General features: G+C 48.2%; 1 protein-coding gene across 10 annotated transcripts in view; it reads right to left on the bottom strand.

Moving 5' to 3' along the window:
* The window catches only part of birc6 (baculoviral IAP repeat containing 6), a 95,009-nt gene that overhangs the window by 30,454 nt on the left and 40,805 nt on the right, over nt 1-23,750 (bottom strand). For 7 of the 10 annotated variants that reach the window (XM_056609703.1, XM_056609708.1, XM_056609704.1 and 4 more), the window contains exons 54-65: nt 22,639-23,599; nt 21,911-22,054; nt 19,132-19,261; nt 16,801-16,932; nt 16,539-16,700; nt 15,692-15,865; nt 11,458-11,654; nt 10,288-10,365; nt 9,122-9,467; nt 7,383-7,600; nt 6,190-6,354; nt 5,270-5,444 (exon numbers count right to left, since the gene is read on the bottom strand). In XM_056609703.1, the coding sequence (XP_056465678.1) occupies nt 5,270-5,444; nt 6,190-6,354; nt 7,383-7,600; nt 9,122-9,467; nt 10,288-10,365; nt 11,458-11,654; nt 15,692-15,865; nt 16,539-16,700; nt 16,801-16,932; nt 19,132-19,261; nt 21,911-22,054; nt 22,639-23,599 (2,882 nt within the window). The remainder of the gene's footprint in view (nt 1-5,269; nt 5,445-6,189; nt 6,355-7,382; nt 7,601-9,121; nt 9,468-10,287; nt 10,366-11,457; nt 11,655-15,691; nt 15,866-16,538; nt 16,701-16,800; nt 16,933-19,131; nt 19,262-21,910; nt 22,055-22,638; nt 23,600-23,750) is intronic. The other 3 variants (XM_056609710.1, XM_056609711.1, XM_056609712.1) reach the window with 1 other exon arrangement.

Here is a 23,750-nt window from a genome sequence, read left to right as displayed (position 1 = left end):
AAGATCAACTCAATAAATATGTGGAAAAGGCTGTCAGGGACAGCAGTGATAAAGGTGTATTAGACAACACTTCCCTCTCATTTACAATTAATTTAGCATCGCTTTCAGTCTTTTCTTTTTTTCTTCATTTTATTTTGGGACAGAGTTTATAACACCAGAAGAAAAATGCTGTTAAATTCCCTCTCACATCCACAGATTGTTGAAGTACAGCCTAGAGAGGAACCTTTATGGACTCAACAAAACCATCCTTACAAGGGAAGGCACACACACACACACACACACACACACACACACACACACACACACACACACACACACACACACACACACACACACACACACACACACACACACACACACACACACACACACACACACGTTATTTACTCTGGGCTAAAACGTATACCAAACTACCTAAACCTAACTGCAAAGCTGAGTAGCCTGACAAGCAGCACACACACTGTTCCACACTTCCAGATAAGGGGTTTCCCATACACCCATCTGTACATTATAGATGAGCTAGCCTACATCCATCTGTACATAATAGATGACCGGGCATACAGAGGAATTACACGAGTGACAATGTGAACACGATGAGCAAAGTCGATCTGCTTCGATCTCAAGTATGAGGTGTTTCTCGAATTCAAAGCATATCTAAAGGAATGATACCAAAATAGGAATTTAATCAGGAAGGATAGGACTTCCTTAGGTCAAAAGAGCGGGAGTGCAAGCAGAAGACATTATTCCAACATTTGGGAATGTTGATGACACTAACTAAATAATCAAGTTGTAGATCATTCAGAAAATACTAATGTATGTTGGTAGTAGGGGGAACCTGCTGACCCATGGGACATTAGCTACGGACAAAACCGCTATACCTTTCAGCAGCCAAGGCCGATCGGAAATTTAAACATGAAAAGATGCAATAAAATGATGATGTCCTGATGACACGCCTACACACACCCACGTATGGATTTTCATTTGAGAAACAAATGGCTCGCAATCCCATGAGAAATTGCGGATTGAAATGAACAAATGAAACATTAAACATGCAGCCGCGACATAGAAAGGCATTACCTCAACGTTATGGCTTAACTTCCCCTGATGGAGTGCCAGGCAACGGTGCCCCGGTCTGTAATGTGTCCTTATAGGATTCATCCCGACACCCATGATTAATGTAGAACAACACGTCTGTGTCCCAGCGGGGAGGTAGGGCTGGGTTAGGGGGCTGTAGCAGGGATATTACCCATGGGAGAAGTAGGGACTATGGGGGCTGTGTGTGGAGAAACAAGGGTTGGGGGTAGGATGACTCCAGTTTGGGTAGAGCCATCAAAGGACTCCCCCTGATATTCTCTAGGGATGGAAGGAGGTGGAGAGAGCACCGACGTCTCATTCGTCATAAACAGCATGAGGAGAGTTGTGCGCCGATCAGGGTGGAACAGAGGAATGATCTGTAATGATACTAGTGCTTTAATGGCCGCTGAGGTTGATGGTGATGATCCTGGGTTTAAATGCATCGATACAATAGCCCCTCCTTTCCTCCTCATTACTACACACTAGAGGGGGAGTCCGGGCGGCAGAAATCGATTCATACATGAATTGATGACACCGTGAATCATAAGACACCGCTCTGACTGGGCTTCATAAGTCTGGGTTGGAAAATGTGTTTCTATTCTACATCTTGCACGCAGGCTAACATCTGGTGCCATTGAGAGGCAAGGTCACCGTAACAAATGGCTTTTGGCTCCCTCTCCTCCCACAACAGCATGTCAACAACATGATACTACAGGGGCCAAATACAAAGGGCACACTCGGCAAGCGATCACATATTTACTGGATGTTTTACACAAATTCTTCAGAGAAGCTTGTAACTAATCAGACAAGAACTGCTACAGGGAGACCGGAATTTCCAGTTTGGGATTAATCAATTTGATATTATCCGAATTTATTCCACATACATAAAAGTGAATATTCAGAGAAGGCTTTCCAGCAACTCTGTGCAGGGTTTGTGTGCAGATGGCCTCAGACGAAGGATGAATGTTTCTTCATAGACCGAATCCGATCAGGCAGGACAGAAAAATATGACCGCAGACTCTACAGTTCTGAAAGAGTAAAAAAAGTAAACGTCAAAGTAATTTTGTAGGATTTACCCAATCCCATGACCTTGACAAAGAGAGTTGTTCCATTGTCTGGAAGACCAGACCAATCGTAGAAATGGCCAATCTGTGGAATCAATGGACCCACTTTTTCCTCTGTTCACTATCCCTGCCAAACCAACTCAGCGGGTCAGGCCAGTCAGTCTGGTTCCAAAGCACCAGGCACGACACCAAAAATGTTGCTTCCAACGTGCAAACAAACAGGTACGCCAAAATTAGTTTACACAATTCCAACCTAGGTGCATATCAAAGTGCCTTTCAAAAACAAAGTACAAAAACTAAAGCTGTTCTATGGTGGTGCAGCGCTTGCAGCCAGCTTCATAGAACGTGAAGAGGGGGGCAGGCGATGTGAAACATGCCAATGTCGTAAGCGTTTACGCCTCGCGCAACGTCTTAATTTAGAGCCAACAGACTCGTCAGGACGAATGTTTTCCTGTTGACGGTTTGACAGCCTGCAGACGGGAGACACATATACCATTGATACGATGTGACACACAGGTTTCATCGGGGGGATTTGATTATTCGTAATGTCTTCATGGGGATTAATTAGAAGCTGTGTGTAAGAACTCAGCGTTAGGACTCTTGTTGTTCACAAGGAAAGTAAACAAAGGTGAAATTACATCAATTTCCCCTTGTCCTGTGAGCAGACTAACCTTGTCAAACCAATGTGAACCAATGTGTGTTGATCAATGATGCGTGCGTGTTTGTTTGTTGTTCACCATGTGTGCGCGCGTGCCTGTGAGAATATGTGCGTGCGGGCACGCATGCATGAAAATGCGTGAGTGAGAGAATGGGTGTTTGTGGGTGTGTGCGTGACGGTGTATCTGAGGCATTTACCAGATAATGAGGAGCAATTACACGACTTGTCCTCTTATCTGCTGTTATTTAATTATGAGACCAGGGGCACAGTAAAGCACACCGGGAGCACACGCAGCTCCAAACGCAGAGACCCGCGCAGCGCAACACGCTAACCCACACAGCGAGGAGTTCCACACGCACTACTCTCCACCAGCCAAGTGCGTCTTCCCCGCCTCCAATGCACGCACACAACCGCCGGGGGACTTAAGTGGTGCGGAGATCGTGCAGACGGCGAGACCCAGCGCGTGTTATGGTACGTGAAATCAGCTAAGCAAAAAATAAATGGAATCAAACTGGGTATGAAATTGCAGGAGGAAACGGAGGTCTGCTCAGGAACTGTATGCTAGACGTGGAAAACGGTGATCCAACACCACCGTCATGCGAGGACAAATCCGTTTTTTCAATGCTACCTATTTCTGTTCTCGACACGGCAACAGTAATGGTTGGGCTATTGTGAAAACCGTCACGGCCCACCACAAATGCAAATAAAAGTCAAGGCCAATATGAACGTGGCAGAATCGTAAGCATGAATGAGCTCCCATTGCGCTACACATAACTAATTTAAACCAATGTTGTATACCCCGTAGAATGCCGTGAAATGTTCATATCATCCATTGTAAACCGTGTATTACTACATATTGCAATTACTGGTGGTGGTGGGATTGTCCTGCGACCCCGAGCCGCTGCGGCTGGCTTGCATACGGCTCCACCAGTAAGAACACAAGCACCATCCCATTTCCATCCGTGTTTTCAATCACAGCTGAAGGTGACATGGGTACAACACAGAGACCGTCAACTGACAGATAAAATGCAATCATCAGAACTCAGATGGAGAATGTGTGAGGGAGAGATACAGAGAATGGATAAAATGGACTGAGTGATTGACTGGGGTGATCCTAAGGAGAAAGGGGGAAGAGGTAGCGAGAGAGCGAAAACAAGAGCACGAGGATGAGAGATACGGATAGAGTGAGAATGAGAGTGCACAGTATGAGAGAGCGAGGTAGTGACAATGAGAGAGCAAGGTAGAGAGTGAGGGATAGAGAGCGAAGAAGAGAGTATCAGAGTGAGAGCGAGAAAGAGAGAGAATGCAAGAGCAAGGTGTGATCTGAGGTGAGGCCAAGAGTCAGCCCAGGTCGATGCTCTACTAATAACGTTGCACAAAGCTCATCACTTTGCGGTAAGGATACAGAGGTGTGTGTGTGTGCGTGTGCAGAGACACCCCTCGGTCCCAATGATCATAAACAAAACAACAACAAATTGTCACGCACATGTCAATTAAGCCGCTAACGTGCACGCCGCTGTGAGACCTGCTGTGTGTGCGTGACCGACAGAAAGTGTGCATGGGATTGGCATGCGTCATAAATCTTATTAGCTGAGAGTGGCACCTCAGTGAAGAGTAAGGCTTCGTCCGTCATCCCCGGCACAAACATTACCATACCCAGAAATAATAATTGGGTGCTACAATGATTGGCATCAATAGGTGTGTGTATGTGTGTGTTCTTTTCAATTGAGGAAATGAAATAGACAAAGTATGAGTGAAGGGTATCTTTTATCCATCTAAAAATGGCACCACTGATTGGCTGCTTGAGGATTCAATGCCATCCATCAACAGTTCTAGAAGACTTTCACCTTCAACTATGAAACCTCAAACTTCATAAACTCAAACCAAATAACCCAAACAGTGTATTAACAACTCTGTCTGTTTTTCTCATACAGGCCTTTCAAAGACAACCAGGTCCACACCTAAATGTTGTTTTTCTGAACTCTGACGGCACAAACTTTCACACTACTTTCACAGATGGCTAACCAATTAGGGTGAATACATTTAGTCGTAACCTTTAAACTGGGCTTCAACCAAAATCACCTGCCGACTTAGTTTACAATCGAGAATGTAATGATGGCAAGAAAAAAAAAGGTGCATTTCAAAACATTTCAGTGTCTACCAAGAGTATGCATTTGGTAGCTGTAAACAAGCAAGCTTCTGCTGCTGCCACACTGCATGTCAGTGAGAGGCAGTGAAAGGTTATCGGGAAGTGATCCACGTGAACCGGGCTTGATGCCAGGGGAAATAAATACAATATGTGCCACATCGGTTCATCGTCATGCAGAACCCCTTGTGTACACAATGTATAATTATATACATACGCAAGTGCTTTCCTACCCAGGTGGGAGGGCATGCGGTGATGCATATGTATGAACATGTATAAACCAGCACATTGATACATAGTTATAAGCATATCTAGCCGTCTCCCTACCAGAGTCGTTGCGCAGGTAGGAGGACATGGCGGGGATGAGGCAGGACTGGCTGAGCAGCTCCTGGAGGACGGCGGGCAGCGCCGTGCTGTTGTGGGGTCGGCTCTCTCCGGACGTCTGGGCCTCGCTGCCCGGTCCGCCAGCACAGCCTGCCGGGTTGATGTAGCTGGCCAGTACCTGCAGGGAGGGAACACGTGCGCCCGGGTTGGACGGATCATTATATGATGGAGAGGGATGAGTTGAAATACGGGGAATTGGTTCAGCTTCTTTTATTTTCAAGCAATTCATTCAAACACTGAGGCTCTGAATTATCCCATCACGGACTGAGAGCACATTATGGAAACAGTTTTTTCTTATGTTTTTGGCCGTGATGAAGTGATGCCAATGATCATTTCTTTGCAGGGTTATCCTTTACTCACAAGCCTCGGATGTAAATGAGTACATTACAATGTGAAGAGAATCGTGAGATTACATCGTGAGATTACATTGTGAGATTACATCGTGACGGCATTAGGAACTGCATGTTTCATGCAAATCACTCAAAACAGAGCAGTCTTTGCAAAATCGACCTTTAAGCTGTTGTGGAAAAATAAGCTGCAGCCCCAGTTCTGGTTCGTAAAATCGGGATACAAGCCGCGGCTCTATTTTCGAGAAAATAAGGTATTCTAGAAGTATTGAGTATTGAAGGTGTCAAGAAGGTGTTTGACACGGTTCTGAGGGTATGTTAAAAGGTGTTCTAGTTGGTACTTAAGGTATGCAAGAATTAGTTTGAGGTGGTACTCAAGGTATTCTAGAGGGTGGTCCAGGGCTGTTTGTTGTACCGAAGGTATTCTAGAATGTATTTCTAGGTGTTCCAGAGGTGTTTGTATCAGCGAACGTATTCTAGAAGGTATTTCTAGGGTGTTCCAGCATGAGAGCTCACCTGTAGCAGGCAGGTGACGTGCTCCTCCTCCAGCCGCTGCTTGGTGAGGGCCTGCTCCACGTCCCAGCCCGAGGCGGTGGAGCCCGTACCGAAGCCCGTTCCCTTGGCCCAGTACAGCTGCTGCTCCTCGCTGGTGCCACCACCGTGCCCGCTAGCCACCTGGGGCTGAAGGACAGAACACAACGGCAGGGACATCAGAACCCAAAGTGCGGCAAACCCACGTTCTATGGTTGGAGCCGAGCACGGGGGTCTTGTTAATCCTTACAAGCAGTTTGGATTTCAGAGGTTAGACTTTCGTCCTCTATAAGGTGTATCTCGTCTCACTTACAGTCTGGAAGTCTTGTACAGTGTTGAAACGTAGCTAAGACTATCATCCTAACATGAACTACATAACTATGAAGAGAAGGTTGGCCCTATAGAGGGCCAACCTTCTCTTCATAGTCATGTAGTTCATGTTAAGATGATAGTCTATAGCTTTATATATTTAGCTACGTTTCATCGCTGTACAAGACACGAGCACCACTGAGACCACGGTGTAATTGCATTGTGCAAGGTCCTTCTATTGCGGGCAGTAGTCCTCCAGTATTACACTCTGCCCAGTAGCCTAAAGCAGCGGGGCATCCCAGATTACCAGCCTCTCCCCTGTGTGGTTCATGTGTGAGGAGTAAATATGTAACCAACAAAAAACAGCACAAGGATAAAAGCAGCAGCTTCCCAAACATGCCGGGAGCATGCGGGAGAAGAACTGACGGCATCTGGATCGGATAATGCTATTTGGGTTTTTCCAGCAAATTCGGCAGGAGCCAGACGACCCATGACCGATGTCCAATTGGCAGTTTCTGTGCTAGCACCAAAAGGACCATTCTGCCGCCAGACCTCAGCTTGTGAGGTTCTACTTATACCAGGGTCATTTCAAAACGATACGTCAAGCTACATCACGATGTTACACAGTGAAGAGGCGTATCATTTATATCAACATAAAACATGGCATGACTAATCACAGCAGGAAAATGTGAGCGGAGTTGCTAGTGGCCAACTGTGATGTACTGGGAACCAGTTCCTACCTCAGGCTGATGACCCGATAAAAGGGGAATGGACCTTTTGCTCTCAACATGGAAATACCATCAAATCGAATTGGCTGGCCAAGGGGCGAATCTAAGTGACAGTTGAAGTATTTGTTGCCCCCCCCTTACCTCGGAGGCGTTGGGGCAGGCGTTGGGGATGCGAGGGGCGTGGTGGCTGAGGGCCGACAGACATGCCAGGATGAGGTGGATTGCCCCGATCTCCAAGGCCATGCGTCGGAGCAGGACGCCGTCGTCTGTGGTGAGCGGCGTGGTGCTGAACAGCGCCCGGAGCACGTGGAAGGGTAGCGTGGGCAGCACGTTGGCGGACGGAGACTGCAGGATGTGACCTGTGGAAGCAGAGGGGGCGGAAGGGGTAAGAGATCAGCTCTATGTTGTCCAGCTTATTTAGAAGTGTGACAAATTTTCTCTTCGCCAAAATGAGTATTCTTGTTTTGAAATTGTATTTTATTTTGCTGGTGTAACACCTGCATTTCCCTTCAGGGACTAATAAAGAGTAATTAAATCTTATTTTAACGTAAATTCTCAATGGATGCAATTTGCAACTTAATGTCCCAAGACCAATGTTTTTGCCAAACATGTGTGAGTGTCTTGCTTTGAACTTCTGCTTGATCGTAAATGTTACATGCCTTGGTATGAACAAAAATGTATGCACCAAGATAAAGTTTACACTTGACAAAGCGGACAGTGGTCCATCAGATAGTCTGACTCATTCTGTGGTCTGGTAGCGCTCCACACTCAGCCATTGGTTAGCCAAACCCAGTGACCTAGGTTACACTTATTACTGTAAAGCAACTATTTTACTCCATCAAGTCCAGTACTAACATGAGTAATGTGACTTCAAAGCTTTACACACATTCATAAACGGTTGAAAGTGGGTCACTCTTTAGAACGTAAAAGACTACAAAAACAGACTACAAAAAGTTTCTGACATTTTGGACATCTTATTCACAATAAAGTTACCCCCTAAAAAAGGATTCCTGGGATCTCAGCATCCTCTGTGGACTATTAATCTTTCATCAAACTTTTTAGGGAAACTCGGGGGGGATTTGAGTTCCCATCATGTCTTTATTGAAGTTTAAGAGTTTGCGAGTAGCATAATGATTGATCCAAACGGCACGCCTAATGACTGCCAGAGGGACCAAGCACACTGAGAGGAGCAGAAAGTGTCTTCGGCTCTCATTTAGCCCTCATAATGACTAAGGGCAGACAAAGACAGCCGTGGACTAAACGACCGCCTGATGTGATGTGTGGCCCGTGTTACCAAATAAGCTGGCAGACCCTCGCCACCACTCATCGCCAACAAGGGCCGCAGTCTTGCTCAAGGACTGGGGGATGGCGGGGCGAAACAGCAACGAGAACACCAGAAGACACACACTTAAACAAGCTCCGGGGCCGACTGAATGACAGGAAGGGGAGCGATGATGGATAGGGGAGGTTACAGGGACAGGAAATACCGGCTTAGCGAGAGCTGGTTGAAAGGTTGATTTTTTTATTCTTTCAGTTTAAAGGGACTTCACTTCGTAAACGAGGCTGAGGATTCCCAATGCTAGTTTTACATCCCAGATCAATCTAGTGACCTAGAAACCGTTCAAGGTTATTTTTTGGGGGCATTGGACAGCACAGTGAAGCTGTAAAGTGCGTTGAGCGTGCCAACATCATGCAGCAAAAGACCAGCCTCGTAAAAATCACACAAGGGTCATTACAAAGTGTCCCTGCTTACACGGGTGACCGACTTAAGAGTAAGCCACCAGGTAAACCTTCCCCACCAGACCTGGCACCTGTGGGTGGCAGCCAACTTCCCACACACGGCCCTGGATCGAGGTCACCCATTGTCCCAGAACACTTACTTCCCTCGCCGTCGTCGGTGACGCCCAGGACGAGCCGCAGCAGACACTGGGCGTGCTTCCTCTCCTTCAGCAGCACCTCGGCGTAGCCGTGCAGCCGCAGGAAGAGGCCGAACGCCGCCAGCGAGTGGGCGGGGATGGGCGACATGGTCTGCACCGAGGAGGAGGAGGACGACGAGGCCTGGCCCGGCAGCTGCTGCTTGTTGATGGGCGGAGGGGGGGGCTCCGCCGCGATGGTCTCGGGTGCCTCGTACACCAGCTCCCCCGACTGCTCGATGGTCACCCACTCAAACTGGTCGCTCTCCTTGGGCTTCTCCAGCGTGGTGGAGGGCACGATGGGCGAGATCACCTGAGGAACCACCGCCGCCGCCGCCACCCCGAGCAGGAACAAGGTGGATGGGCAAGGAGAGGTGGGGGGCAAGCAGGACAGGTGAGAAGATGGCATGGACCTCAGGGAGATTGGCCAACAGGCCGGCTTCTGGCCGCTACAATGTTGTTGTGTTTCCAATTTGATACTTTCCATTTAGTTCCATGTAGTACACACAAGTAAAATAAGAGCGTTAGATTCTGTTGACCAATAGGGGGCTGCCACCTAAGACATTTAGCGCAAGGCAGTCACTGTTTTTATATTGATTATATTGTGATATATTATAATACTCATAATATTAAGAAATGTGTGTTACTTTAATCACAATAATACGTTCCAGGATTTGGAATCGCTCCATGTACTTCACTCACTGTTGATAGGTTTCCAAGATTTACCTCTGCAAGTCATGCATTGATAAATAAAACATCCATTTATTTGAAGGTAAGCTGCACTAAAAGCTAGGGCAGAGGAAAGGCCCATAAGCCCCGAAGAGACAGAAACACGACGATAGTCTAAAAGCCCTGCAGGAAAGCTACCCAACAGCCTTACCTGCACCATATATAGATGCCTTCTGTCCACGAGCGCAATGCTTTCACTCCAGGTGAAGCAGTAACTGAATCAATAATTAATTTAGGGACAGGGTACGGCCAATAGAGAACACAGCATCTACAGAAACCTTGGATCTCAAGTGGTGCACAGTTGGATCCCAGAAGCCTCATGCTTCTCAGTTTACGACAAACACTGGCAACACTGTTCATCTTTACAACATTTCAACGTCAAGAAGGAAGAAGAAAAGTCTCACTTGGTGGCCGTTTTGGGGCGCGTGATGCCACTCGGGGCTTGCTCTTGGACACAGCCTGTACGGCTCGATTTTCGGGAACTATTTTGAAGCGGGGGGGACAGCAGGAAACAGAAGAAGGAGGAAGGAGGGGAAGGGAGAGAGGACAAAACAAAACATTTAGTCCCCTGGCAAGCCTCGCCCGAGCTCAATTTCAATGATTTGGCGGTTCACCTTGTCACAGAGAGGGCCCACGCCTTCGCAATTAGGGCCTCAAAGTGGTCATCTGCGGCGGGGGGCATAATGGGGCACGTCTCACGCACGCCAACGACAAACACTGCTCTGATTGGCTCTAAACGCCCGAGGCTCTGGCCTCGGGCGGGGGGGGGGGGGACGCAGCCTGACAGTCAATTGAGTCAGCCCCGAGCACCGTACTCCACCGGAACGGTTCAACCACCTACCTTAAGACTGCCTGTGAGAAGAACCAACGACTGAATCTCTCCCTGCAAGTCATGTTTTTTTTCTTCAATGTTTTGTTTTTCTTGGTAAGTTTAATTAAGGCGCTGTCACCATTATTTGAGATGGAGGGTTAGAAGAGTATACTTTTGTTATCCCGGTACACGCACGCCTCGCTGTTTGCCGGCGGCTAACGGATTGAGAAGGTGGTTAAATTGCTACGATGAGCGTAATGAGGGGAGGCGTGCGGCTGACGAGTGGCGTCGGGAAGCGGAATAACAATGAGTGGACATTGCGGGCGTTTCTCTTATCTCGGCGAGCAAATTATATCAAGCGCTCCTACGCCAAAGAAGATTTAAATGACGGTGAGTCTGCCGCCTCACATTCTCAGTGCTGGAGCGTGGCTGCACAATTCGACTCGCAGAATAAGGCAGAGTTTAGCATTCCAGCACGGTAACATGCCATGCATTCCAGATTGAGTTACACTGCACAACGTTACCACTAGACTTTACTAGTGAACCCAACAGATTGATAGGAGCTCCATAAACAATGAAATATGGGCTCCTTTCCAAAGGAACATTGTGCTCCCAAGTCTAAAAAGTAATGGGCACACAAAGGTATCAAGGGGTACCCAAAGACCGATGTGTCAATGAATGGATCGACTTTATATTAGCACCATAAATCGAATAAATAAGGAAAAAATGGATCTCTGTGCAGAGCCGGTGGGGGCAGCCTCACCTGCTGTATGACGTCAGGGTAGAGCATGGGCAGCCTCTCGGCGATCAGTGCCAGGCCCCCCATCCCGGCGAACACCTGCAGGGGGGACTGCACCGGGCTGGTCTCCAGCAGGGTCTCGTCCGTGGCGTCTGGTATCTCCTCTCCGGGGGTCATGGGCTCGTCCTCGGGACAGCTGCTCAGCATCTCACAGTGCTCCACTGGAGGGGGGAGAGGAAAGAGCGGGAGAGAGAGAGAACCTGGTGTGATGACGGCTGTACAAGCATTACTGGAGGGGTCACAGTGCTAAATTCCCTATTGGGAAACAGAGTAGGAAGCTTTGATTGGCTTGACCAGACACTGCAGTATGGGTATACCTGCACCATAAGTGCTTCATTCAGGGGAGGTGAGGGGGGAAAGAGCGAGACTTATTTGTAGGTAGATCTTACTGGTAGATGCTCCATTGGGTGAGAGGGGGAACAAGGTATGATGGATTGCCCAGAGATAGTTAAGCAAGCATAGGGTTGAGATAAGAGGGTACTTTATAATCCCAGATGGAAAACGTGGAATAGGTCCAAACTGCATCATAAAAGCAATACAAAGTTATACTTAGAAACATCTATTAAGTCTAATAAATTACCTAGTCTCTTTCAGAAATAAAGCACACGTTAATTATCATACCGCTATGAACAGCCGTTTGTTCAGATATCTGGAAGTGATTCAGATCATTAGCATACAGACAATGAATAAATGAAGGGCATAAGGTGCAGATTTGTTTTGCTTACAATAACCTTAACTTGGATTAGGTTTTGGGTTAAGATGTATTAAGATAAATGCATAGTTTAGCTCCTTTATACCGCTCGACAAAGGAGCATAGTCAGGTGTTTTGTTGTATATGTTATGTTGTATTCAGGGTGCGGTGGAGTGCACCTCATAATTTGTACCAAGATTACATTTGAGGGAAAGCAGGAAGGATAGATCAACAGAGCCAGTCGTCCATTACACTCTCATTCATCAAGTCAGTAGGGGAGGAGGAGGAAAGACGACAGCTTTCAGATCATGGACGGATGTGCTGTAGAGCACAGGTACATGCTGATGAAAGGCATCATATAAATGTTGAAGATAATATAGTTTAAACTTAACTTTGTATAATGTCCACATGTATAATGTCCACACTTTACTGCTCTTATTGTGTACCGGTATATCAATACATTTTCAGCATATATTTTTATTTATTTTTATCCTCCTGAATTTTCTGCTATGATTCATAATTTCCCGACTGAGATTTATAAAGTTCACATCATATTGTCCTGTTTTCTAACACATTACCTTAATGGTTTTCAAGTAAAATAGAACTGCCAATCACAACCGTTCTCCAATGATGGTTGCCACTGAGTTTAATAATGGTATATTATGACTGATGTCATCCATCAATGTGGATTGATCTGAACTGTAATTCCTCTTGATTATGAATCAGCTCATCCCAAATCTACGACTGTAAAATCTGTTGGATCCGTGTATGAGCAGAGCAGAGATAGGATTTCAGAAATAACAGCAAGCTGAGCTTATTATGGACCGGGCCGTGAATACAGACAGGAGGTTATCCTGAAAGAGAGCGGGAAAGACATGTGGCATAGGGCCGCAGGTGAGAAGAAAACACGCGGCTGCTATGATGCGTATCCGGTACGCTGTTAGAACTAAAGTGACTCGACTCTCTCCTGCGCTGTCTCTGTTGGACAACAATATGTCTTCCTAAAAGGTTTTGGCCATTTACAACCAGGAGAAAGGCTTTTAATGGAGCCTGTAGGTGTGTTTGGGAGTGGGGATTATGGACGGGTTGGTTTCTGAAAGAGCCAGTCAAAGAGAAAGAGAAAAGGAGTGGAGGAAGAGTAAGGCAGGTTGTCTGCTAGGGGTGGGCAAAAAAATATATCCAGATATTTTCCCTCATATCTATATTTAACCTTTTTCAGCTTCCATTAACAATTTCTTCTGACATTCAAAATCACTTAGATCAGCTAACCTACAGAAAATATGTAAGTATTTTGTAAATGAAAGCAGCCACAAGGCATCTTATACTCAAACATTAACAAAATGTGGGACATGAAAAAGAGAAAACTTTTGAGAAAAAATGTTTAACAACAATGAAGAAAAATAAGAACTATTCAAACAGAAAATCCTCCACGTCAACTGTTCTAGATGAACAAGAACCAATTTCTAGTTTTTGATTAGCAAGAGCTGACAAAAGGGGACGGCAATGTGAACAGCATAGTTGAGCCACGTATGGAAATTTAATCTTCCGCTCTGGATGCAGGGGCTCTCTCCTCCACAGTTGAGGGGATCTGTACGTCACCGCAGCCATCTCATGGCGGTCATGGCCTATTATTCACCCAGTGCGCACACGCTACGTAAGGACGAATGTGTTTATGGATGTGGGAAAGATATTGGGGTAACGAATCCTTGAAGTGGCAGCTAAATATAGTCCCAATAAGCCTTAATATAGCTGGCAATGTGTCGGGTAAATCTCCTTTCATATCAGGCCGATAACGAATAAAGGTTTCGGAAATGTGAAATAACTTTAAAGAACATAGTTGCATCAGTTACGACATGAATACGCAGCGTTTTTGAACAAGTACCGCGCAGGCTAAAAAGACATTCAACCCTCAACCTCCTAGCCCCGTGCTAAGGCTCCGTCCTTTCTCCAAAATATCCTACGTTTGTAGAGTTCTCAATTAGAAATGGAGGTTCCCAGTTTAATCCACATGTAAAATAGGGGATCATGATAAGTAGTGTAGTCTTAAATACACGTTCCTTTTTGAGGTGGATGCGATGCCAAATCGCCCATCCCTCGTCCATGCTGTATTAAATGGGAACTGAGGAGTGTTCTCCCTGAGCGGTATTAGTCGCTGCTTGTACAACAAGCTGCCGTTTCTTCTCTTCCCTCATGTTAGTGTGGGTCACCACTCAATCCCCGGCTCTAAAAGCTTCTCTCGCCAGGGGAACCCGAATTCTGCAGTTTTTAGTGGAGCTGTACAGAGAGTGGTGAGACATCAAGTGAAATGATGACGTAGGATGGGTAAAACCCCCATACTGCACTTCTCCATAGAGACTGAGACACAGACAGACAGACAGACGGACGGAGGGGAAGGAAGGGGGTAGTAAATAAGAGGGAAGGAGCTGCCAGGGAGCAGACATTAGCCACTATGGAGACTGGATTTAGCTACAGGTGATCTGGAGCTGGAGCTTACAGCCAGCTTACGGTGTCTGGCTGACATGTATATGGGGCAAATATTAGGATTCATGGTTCAGGCTGGAACACAATTATTCCAGAAGGCCATATGGATGCCATTTATTATTTTCCATACTGTAGGCCATGGGGAAGAGGCGGGCACAGAGGTTATACTCTGCTGACCGTGGAGGCCATTGGATGGGATACATTTTTAGCATGAAGAGGCTTCCATCTGTAACACACAGATTACATTTAAAGTGCCAGAAGCAGCCTAGGCAGCAGCGATTCAGTCGTCACTGGAACAGGTGGATCGCTGCCTCTCTAACTAACTATTCCCGGTCCCCTGCAAAGGTTATTATCCCCATGCCCAAATGGTTGCCTGTTATATTAGCAGATTTATCCCACTGTGGCTAGGTCAACGTTGGTTGGCATAGCAACACAGAGGAGATTGGTCTGCTCTCGTTGGTTGGTTCTGTCCAAGCCCAATGAGAGGGGAGCCGTCTACCTTGTGGGAGACTTATCACCCAACATCGGGTTGCTGCATTTTTTGGTTGGAAAACGATTCAGACCCTAACTTCTTGCATGGTTGTGCATTTGCTACCACACACACATAGCTTTCACAGACTGAATAACTGCCCTGTAATATCAATATCACAGTGAAGTAGTTAGCAGTAGTAGGAATAATTTGGTTGCATACAAAATGGACCTCTCACCTTAGAACATTTCTGAACCTCAAATTTACCGTAGAATCTATATCCCCAAGACCATTTTACATTTCAGGTGAGCGCAACGTTAGAAATCACCACCCTCAAACCCAGTTCGAACTGGTCAGAACCAACACGTAAGCAGTCAAAGGTAAAGTACTGGCGGCAAATGTAGAAAAGTGTGTTCCTTGTCAGAGCTCAATAAAATGGAAAAGAAAAAGACATTTGAAAACACGAATCAAAAGCTCATCTAAAACGCTGTTTCCCTCTCTCCATCATCCAAGACATGCCCAGCAGTCCGACGCCTCCATCACCACAAGCTCCTTACCTTTCTCTGTCCTTAGCCTCTTGAAGGAGTCCGTCTTGGAGAGGCCGGGGTCCGAGATGACCTTGGAGCCCAGCTTGACGGTGAGGTCGATGGAGCGGTAGCCCTGAGGCAGCCTGCGGTCGTAGAGCAGGGTGAGGAGCTGGGCCAGGGTCATCTCCGCGGGCAGCGGCTGGCCTGTTGTGGGGAGATTTAAAAGTTGGACTTGTGTGTCCCCTCAATCCACAATCAAGGTAGATGCTTACGGGATACCTCTCGATGTATCGCTGAGGAGATTCACATCCATGCTCACCAGATCTCTGACTACGATTACTAAACCATGAACATTACCTAAAAGCATGTTTATTTATATATAAACAGTATTATGTATTTGAGAGAGAGCAGGAGCGAAAGAGATACATAGTAGTATCTAGTTTTAAATTGTATATAATGCTTCACTTCTTCGGTCATGGAGTGAGTTTCGAGCTTTATTAAAGAAAACAATATTTTCAAATGATACGCTTTACCCAACACCCAGAATCAATGTCTACATCATTGTAATAGTATTCCCTAATCCATTCTCATTTATTCGTCAACAGATAATGAGGAATACATTATAAGCCGTGCCCGTGAAGGTGAAGAAGTGCAATGTGTGTGTGTGTGTGTGCGTGCGTATGTGTTCAGAGTTGGCCGTGCGTGGACTAGCAACAGGTCGGGAAGAATCGACCCGGATGGATCTTACAGCTCTATTACCGCAGGAGGAATTAATTAGATATGCTGCTACTATACCCTCATAGAGAGAGAGAGAGAGAGATGGAGCGGTGGAGTGACAGAGATAGAGAGAGCGACACACAGAGACAGAGTGTGTTACCTGGCAGCAGGTTGTGGTAGAGGTGGAAGACGGGGACGCTGATGGTCTTGTTGGAGGGGTCTGAGGAGGAGGAGGCGGCCAGCTTGTCTGTCATCACGCGGCCCCTCCTGGAGGGGGGCCGGGGGGGCGTGGATAGGGCCCTCTTAGACTGGGACTTCAAGCCTGGGGAGAAGATCCGAGGGTGAGACCCTGTTCTGGTGCCACTCTGCCGCTCAGTCCGCCAACAGATGTGGATGAGTGCATTTGTGTGTACGTGTTTAACCTGAGGCCACGACGACGCTGTAGTTGTCCTGGAAACCGTTGTCGGCCTTCATCTTCTCCTTCTCCTCGTGGTTCTTCTTCTCCTTGTCGTCCTTTTGCTCACTGATCAGTTTGGCTGTGATGCTGGGCGTGTCTGGAACACAACACACAAAACAGAATCAACACCAGGATAAACACACCAAGCTGTTGGCATTTATGCCGAGCGATAATCAGTTGTCTGTCTGAATCAATGGTAGCAATTTAGGCTTAGAAGAGGGACGTTTTTTGATAGCTGACACAAGCAACCTTTTTTTTGAGTTATCCCTTAAAAAATTTTTTTTTTATCCTATTGCGCCTTACTCTCTCGCACACAGACGCGCACACACGCACATCCACACACACACAGGGCCTATTATCTCTTGTTCAAGGTCCCGAGAGGAGGACCATTCATCATGCGCATCAGTGGCTATCCGCTAGCTTCAACGCACCCCCCGCCCCATAAGACGGTGATGAAGGGGGTTGCTGCAGGAAGTACCAGGTACTAACGGCTGGACAGAACCATCCTGGGGAGGGGGTTCAGTCGGAGTAGGAAAGGGAAAACATGTCCAGGGCACAGGTAAGTGTGTCGAGTGTGGGTCGTTGGACAAGGCTCTACGATGGAGAGAATGCCGTTAAATTTTGTAATGTGTAAATTCATGTCCACATGTCGAGCATCATTGGTCTTGGTTCCCAGAAACAGCACGTCTACATGTATGGTGACTGAGAGCATGCAGATGAAGATGCCAGATCCAAATAGAGATTTGTGATATCTTTTGTGCTTTTATGGACTGGAGAGTGGAGCTGGAAAGTGTGTTGAAGAAGAGATGAGACTTGGGACAGCAGGTTACGAATCGAACCTGGGTCGCCACAATGCCGTATCGTCTAAGTTGAGCGACTGTGCGGAACGCGTGGGGATTCCTTGGTAAGCGATGGTGTGTTCTGTGTCGTGACTCCCCGGGCGGGGTAGCATTAAGGCTAACAGGGGTGTCTATTCCCCCCGGATGGGTTTAGCGCAGCACGGAGGCTGGGTGTCGTCGATAGCACTTAAATCTTAAATGTGTGTGAAACCGCGTGAGGGAAAGGTCAGTGTTTATCTGCCCAGAGGGGGAGCAGATTGGGAACTCTGTGTGTGTGTGTGTGTGTGTGTGTGTGTGTGTGTGTGTGTGTGTGTGTGTGTGTGTGTGTGTGTGTGTGTTCTAATTGATTTCAAACAGAACTGTGTTTTGCATTGAAAGCAGCCCACCTGAGGCACCACCACACCGATGGAGACTGGTGGGTTTTTGTGTGTGAACCCCTTGTCTCCCTTCGATGAACACCTGAGGTATGTGTAAATATTGATGAGAGGCCGACGAGACGAATACCAAGCGGTGATGGACAACGAAGGCTTAATACCCCTGCATCGACCAGCCGCCGTGGGTCTGTACGTTACTGGAGTAGCTAAACGTGGTCGTCACGGTAGCTCACGTGCACCTCTCGAAGAACTCAACCCCCTCGTCGGGGCACAGACCCATAAAGGGAAGCAGCGTAGAGTTAAACGGTGGCTGTTGGACACAGACGTATTATTCAACCTCAAGGCTTTCTGTTCAAACACGGCCACCAGAGCTCCAGGGCTGCCATTCAGAACACGTTCCAAGCGACCCCAGAAATCGCTTGCTTACCGACGCCACAAATGTTTTCGATTAACAGACAATCCTTCTTCTGATGGTGATACTAGAATGAATAAACACTGAATGCCAATCATACTGTTTGCTCCACTTTGAACATTGTCTGCATGAACCTAGATGGGTGAGGCCACAGTTAGAAGTCGTCTATGATCTGATTTTCTGGAGAAGGCTGGGTGAATTGGACCGGATCAGGGGTCACAGAGCAGCCTCCACAGTAGACAACACACTGTTCGCCATCAACTGAAACTGCCCTCCCCTCGGGTTCACTGTCCCAGATCAATCTCACTCAACGCCAAGCACCCGCTATCAAGCCTTGTTCCCACCTCCATTAGACCACTGAACCCCTGGTAGAGGCTCGCGCTGAAGCCTTTCTAAACCGTGCAACCGTCTTTTTAAGACTAAGGGCAGACAGTTCCAGAAAGTAAAACCATACCCCGTCCCCTTCACTTAAAACTATATACATTCATACAAGATGTGGACAGGCTTTTGTATAGCGTGGTTCTGTGTTGGTTCTTTTTTTGACCTTGTAAGTGGCCCTAGTACATTGTGCTTATTGTATGTGATGCAACTAAAAAGAGCCTCACACATGCGCTCTATACCAATCCCGTTCCATTACAGTTGGGGGGGTTCTGTGCATGAAGCCTTCTTACCCGAGACCCGATCCAGGACCTCAGCCAGCGTGGTGGAGATGGGCAGGTGCAGGGTGCGGTACTTGTGTCCGGCTCCGTACATGGGGTGCTGGATCACATGACTTGTGGCGTTGATACGGCCTTTGTAAAGCTAGAAGGGTCAGAGCAGAGGGGGAGGAATAACGTAAGGATGAGATAAGGGATAAGTCTTGCTTACCACAATTTTACCACCGGGTATGATGTAGGGATCGACCGATATATCGGTCGGCCGATATTCGCGTTTTTTACGTGTATCGGTATCGGCCGATACGAGGCTGATTTTTTTTTTTTTTTTTTTTTTTTTTACTTGTTCTACCTCACCTGTTTTTAAGATTTGTTAAATATTGTTCATCTACTTGTTCTTACTTGTTCTACCTCACCTGTTTTTACTATTTGTTAAATATTGTTCATCTACTTGTTCTTACTTGTTCTACTTCACCTGTTTTTACTATTTGTTAAATATTGTTTTTTATATTGAAGTTAAATAAATGTTTCTTTAAAAAAAAAAAAAAAAAAAACGGCTCAAGAAAGTCGGTATCGGCGTATCGGCGTATCGGCTAAGGCTGATGAAAAAATATCGGTATCGGTATCGGCCCTAAAAAAACAGTATCGGTCGATCCCTAGTATGATGCTCGTCATTCATTACATGACTTTTCGAAATCGAACAGATCAGGGTGGACATGTGGGTGTCCACCCTGATATTGGACCAATGGATCAGCCTACCAGTTGGTAGTCCACAGAAAAGGTGGGTGGGCGGATCTAGCCGTCATAAATCTGTAACATAGGGGCCCCTTACCCGGTTTATGCTCATTGAGCTCAATGATCTCTCTTATAAAGGAGACCTGCAAAAGACGGCACCATAGGTGGTTACAGACACGAGAACATTAACCAACAAGGACACGATTTGGTCTTTCCTGATTGACTGTGACAGGTCGTCTCAGACCGCATGAATGACGGCACACGTGTTCATCACTGGACTGACATTTACTGCTCCACTCAGCCCCCCAAGGGGATATGGCTAGGTACCAAGAAAAAACACACACACACACACACACACACACACACACACACACCTCAATGTTGAAGTGAGCACTCGGATTTCACATAAATATAATAAAAAGACTTCCAAGAACGAGGATAAATCCGAAAGAGCGAGAGAAAGTGGGACGGCCTTAAGTTTTGCTGCAGTGGCACCAGCATGATTGACAGGACCGAGGCCTCTTTCTGAGCCTCAGATGTCTAACCTGACATGACCTAGGAGGAGGAGGCCTGCATGTGTTAAGGGAGGAGAGAGGAGAACAAGGAGGGAAGTTGACGATAACGGTCATTATTCAGTCCCTGATGAGTCTGAGGGTCGCGTATGTCCAGGCGCTAGCGGTGACCTTTCCAGAGAGCAGACGGCAGGAAACCACATCAGCCAAAACACAAAAGGGCCGACTTAATTGGATAGGAGATGACACGAGATGCTGCGTTTCCCCCCCCCCCCCCCCCCCCGACAACCAAGCAGGCTGCTAATTTAGGAGTTTGAGAGAGTCGTCTCTCACGGCTCTCTCTTAATGAGCTTTGTTTTCAAGGTTCTCAAAGGAGAAAGTGTTGTTTGCGCGTCTTTGAATGTACAATCCCACACCCACCCACCAAGTGGAATCTAGATGAGGTCTGCGACATCAACAGAGATGACTGTGTGGCGAGAGAAGATGCAGAAATCCCTCTAGATGTCCCGGATCAGGGTGGAGAAAGACTTACTTGGCAGGCACGGTTCAGGACATCTCAACAACAACACTTTGTTCTTCTCTCCCTTCAGCCTGAATATAGCCAAACAACACTTTGCCCAGAGATATGACTGCAAAACTAACAGCAATGAGATGAATATAGTCTTTTGATAAAATATGGATGAGTTACACCAGTGATGAGGTCTATTACATTGAAACACTATAAAAAGCACTATATTGTGATATACATCTGCATCACTGTTACATGTAAAGCCCTAACCGAGTGGTACACCCATTACTTGCTGCCCACGCCTTTCTCAGCCAGAACAAAACCATTACAACACACGACCTCAAACACATGCTTTGAACCACGAACACGCAAACCCAAACACACACACACACACACACACACACACCCTCTAGTAGGCTGCCATGACGTGAGGTAATCATTTAACATGTGATGTACGATGTGATGCAGCATGTGATGTATGGCAACCATTAGGCGTGGGACAACATGCAGGCTGCAGGTTGGCTCCTGAATGCAGCCCACCAGTGCCCTCCAGTGGCAACAGGGGAACACTACACCAACCGATCGCAATGACAAGAATATCTATCTCCCGAAACGTATTTTTGGGAGAGATGGAAAAGACAATGAATTGTGAATGTGGTCGATCGGACATTACCCAACAACAGTCACGACAGACAACACAAAAAAAAAACACAAATGACAAACTCCAAGGTTCCAAGGAAAAACAGACGAGCGGGCATCAGGGGTAGAGGACGAGGTCATGTGTCAGAACTAAGGGTGGGCTTGAACACAACAACAAACACAAACAAACAAACACAACAGGCAGTGCTCAGTCAATCAGAGAGAAGAGGGAGACCAGACGTGAGGGGGAGCTGAGGTCAACTGAACTCCAACAGGACACGACGACGGAACTAAAACACAAACAACAAAACCCTGGACCACCACGGACTCGCTACCAATCAGAGAGGGGCGACGGAGGTCAGCGTGAAGGGGGTGTCGGGGGGGAGGTCGGAGGTCAACCTACCGGGCAGGGAGACTGCAGGAACACGGTGACTTTCTCATCCTCAAGCATGATCTGCAGGAAGAGCCGTCTGATGAACCCGGAGATGTTCCCCGAGACGGGCACGCTCCCGCGCTGGGGGGCCGACTGGAACAGCTCGCAAAGCACCTGCACAGAGGTCAGGGGTCAACACCTGGAAAGTGGGGCTCGTGCAGGGGTCAAGGAATCAGTACCTTAACACTAGAGGTCATGGGGTTAAACCCTAAGCCTTGAGGTCAGAAGTCAACACCTGAGCTATGAGGGAAAATGGCAGGAACCTAAATCGCTTTCTGGTTGAGGGGGAGGAGCCTACTTCAGCTGTAAGGTCGTACCTGAACAGCCTACCCGGGCTATGATGTTGTTGGGGTATGAGGTCACGGTGGAGCAGCTTACCTATTCTCATGGGGTCATGGGGGCGGAACCTACTTGAGCTAAGACATCGTCGGTTACAAGGTCCTTGCTGAGTAGTCTAGCTGAGGAAATGATGTCATGGGGTACGAGGTCAATGGGGGAGCAGCCTGCCTAAGGTCATGAGGTCATGGGGGAGCAGCCTGCCTAAGGTCATGAGGTCATTGGGGAGCAGTCTATCCGAGGTCATTGGGGAGCAGCCTACCTGAGGTCATGAGGTCATGAGGGAGCAGCCTACCTGAGGTCATGAGGGAGCAGCCCACCTTACGTCATGAGGTCATGGGGTCATGGGGGGAGGAGCCTACCTGAGCCATGAGCCGCTGGTTGTTGGGGTGGCAGGAGATGCATTGCAAGAAGAAGGCCACGGTGGCGTTCTCCAGGGCCGTCCTCTGCTGGGTGCTGAGGGGCCCCGGTCGCCCCGGGGCCAGGTGGTGGGACCCCGAGGCCTGGGGGGAGGAGGCGGAGGCGCCGGCGCCGGCGGGGGAGGAGGGCGTGGTGGCGCTGCTGTGGAACCCGGCGCTGCTGGCACTGGAGTGGCAGAGCAGGAAGAGCAGGGAGGTCCAGAGGGGGTTGACCTCGGGACCGCCCAGCCAGTCCTTCATGGCATGGCTGTTGCCCACCTCCGTGAGGAAGCGCAGCACGGGGGCCGCCAGCTCCGGGGCCAGGGCCGGCTGGCTGTAATGCCACGAAGACGACGACGACGACGACGACGACGACGACGACGACGAAGACGAGGAGCCGTAGGAGTGGTGGTGCGGGGGCTGGTGATGGAGGTGGGACGCGTGGTGGTGGGAGTGGTGGTGCTGCCGGTGGCGCTCCGCCTGGGAGGTGGCGGGCAGCGGCAGGTCGGCGCTGGCCAGCAGGCTGCAGCAGAGCTGGGCCAGGCTGCGGGCCAGCAGGGAGGGCAGCCCCGAGTCCAGCAGCTGCTCGATGGCGCCGGGCGAGAGCGCGGCGGCCGCCAGCGTGGTCAGCTGGGACTCGGTGAGGTCGAGGGGCAGCCGGGCGTGCTTGGAGTCGTCCGTGAGGCCGGCGGCGGCGCTGGCCGTGGCGTTGGCGTCGTGCTGCTTCTTGCCGTCGTCCGTCATGGAGAGCCGGTGGTGGCGGCGGTGGTGCTCCGTGGCGGCGGGCGGAGACACGATGCCCAGCCAGGACATGAGCAGGGAGAAGTAGCCCGGGTGGATGTGGCACATGGAGCACAGCAGGCTGTCCACCGCCTTCTTCAGCACCACGTTGCCCGGGAGGGACATGGACCAGTTGTACAGCAGCCTGGGAACACGCGGGGGACGGGGCATGACAAAATGAACAATACAGACAAGCGGCTGGTGGAAAACTGATATCTAGTGTAACGTGAAGGTATCAGAGTAACCCAGTTCTATGAGAGGCCTCTCTGCTTTTTGCCATTTTGAGGGTGAAAATT

This window comes from Gadus chalcogrammus, chromosome 15 (genome assembly GCF_026213295.1).
Source record: "Gadus chalcogrammus isolate NIFS_2021 chromosome 15, NIFS_Gcha_1.0, whole genome shotgun sequence".
NCBI lineage: Eukaryota > Metazoa > Chordata > Actinopteri > Gadiformes > Gadidae > Gadus > Gadus chalcogrammus.
This window is presented reverse-complemented; position numbering and strand designations above follow the sequence as displayed.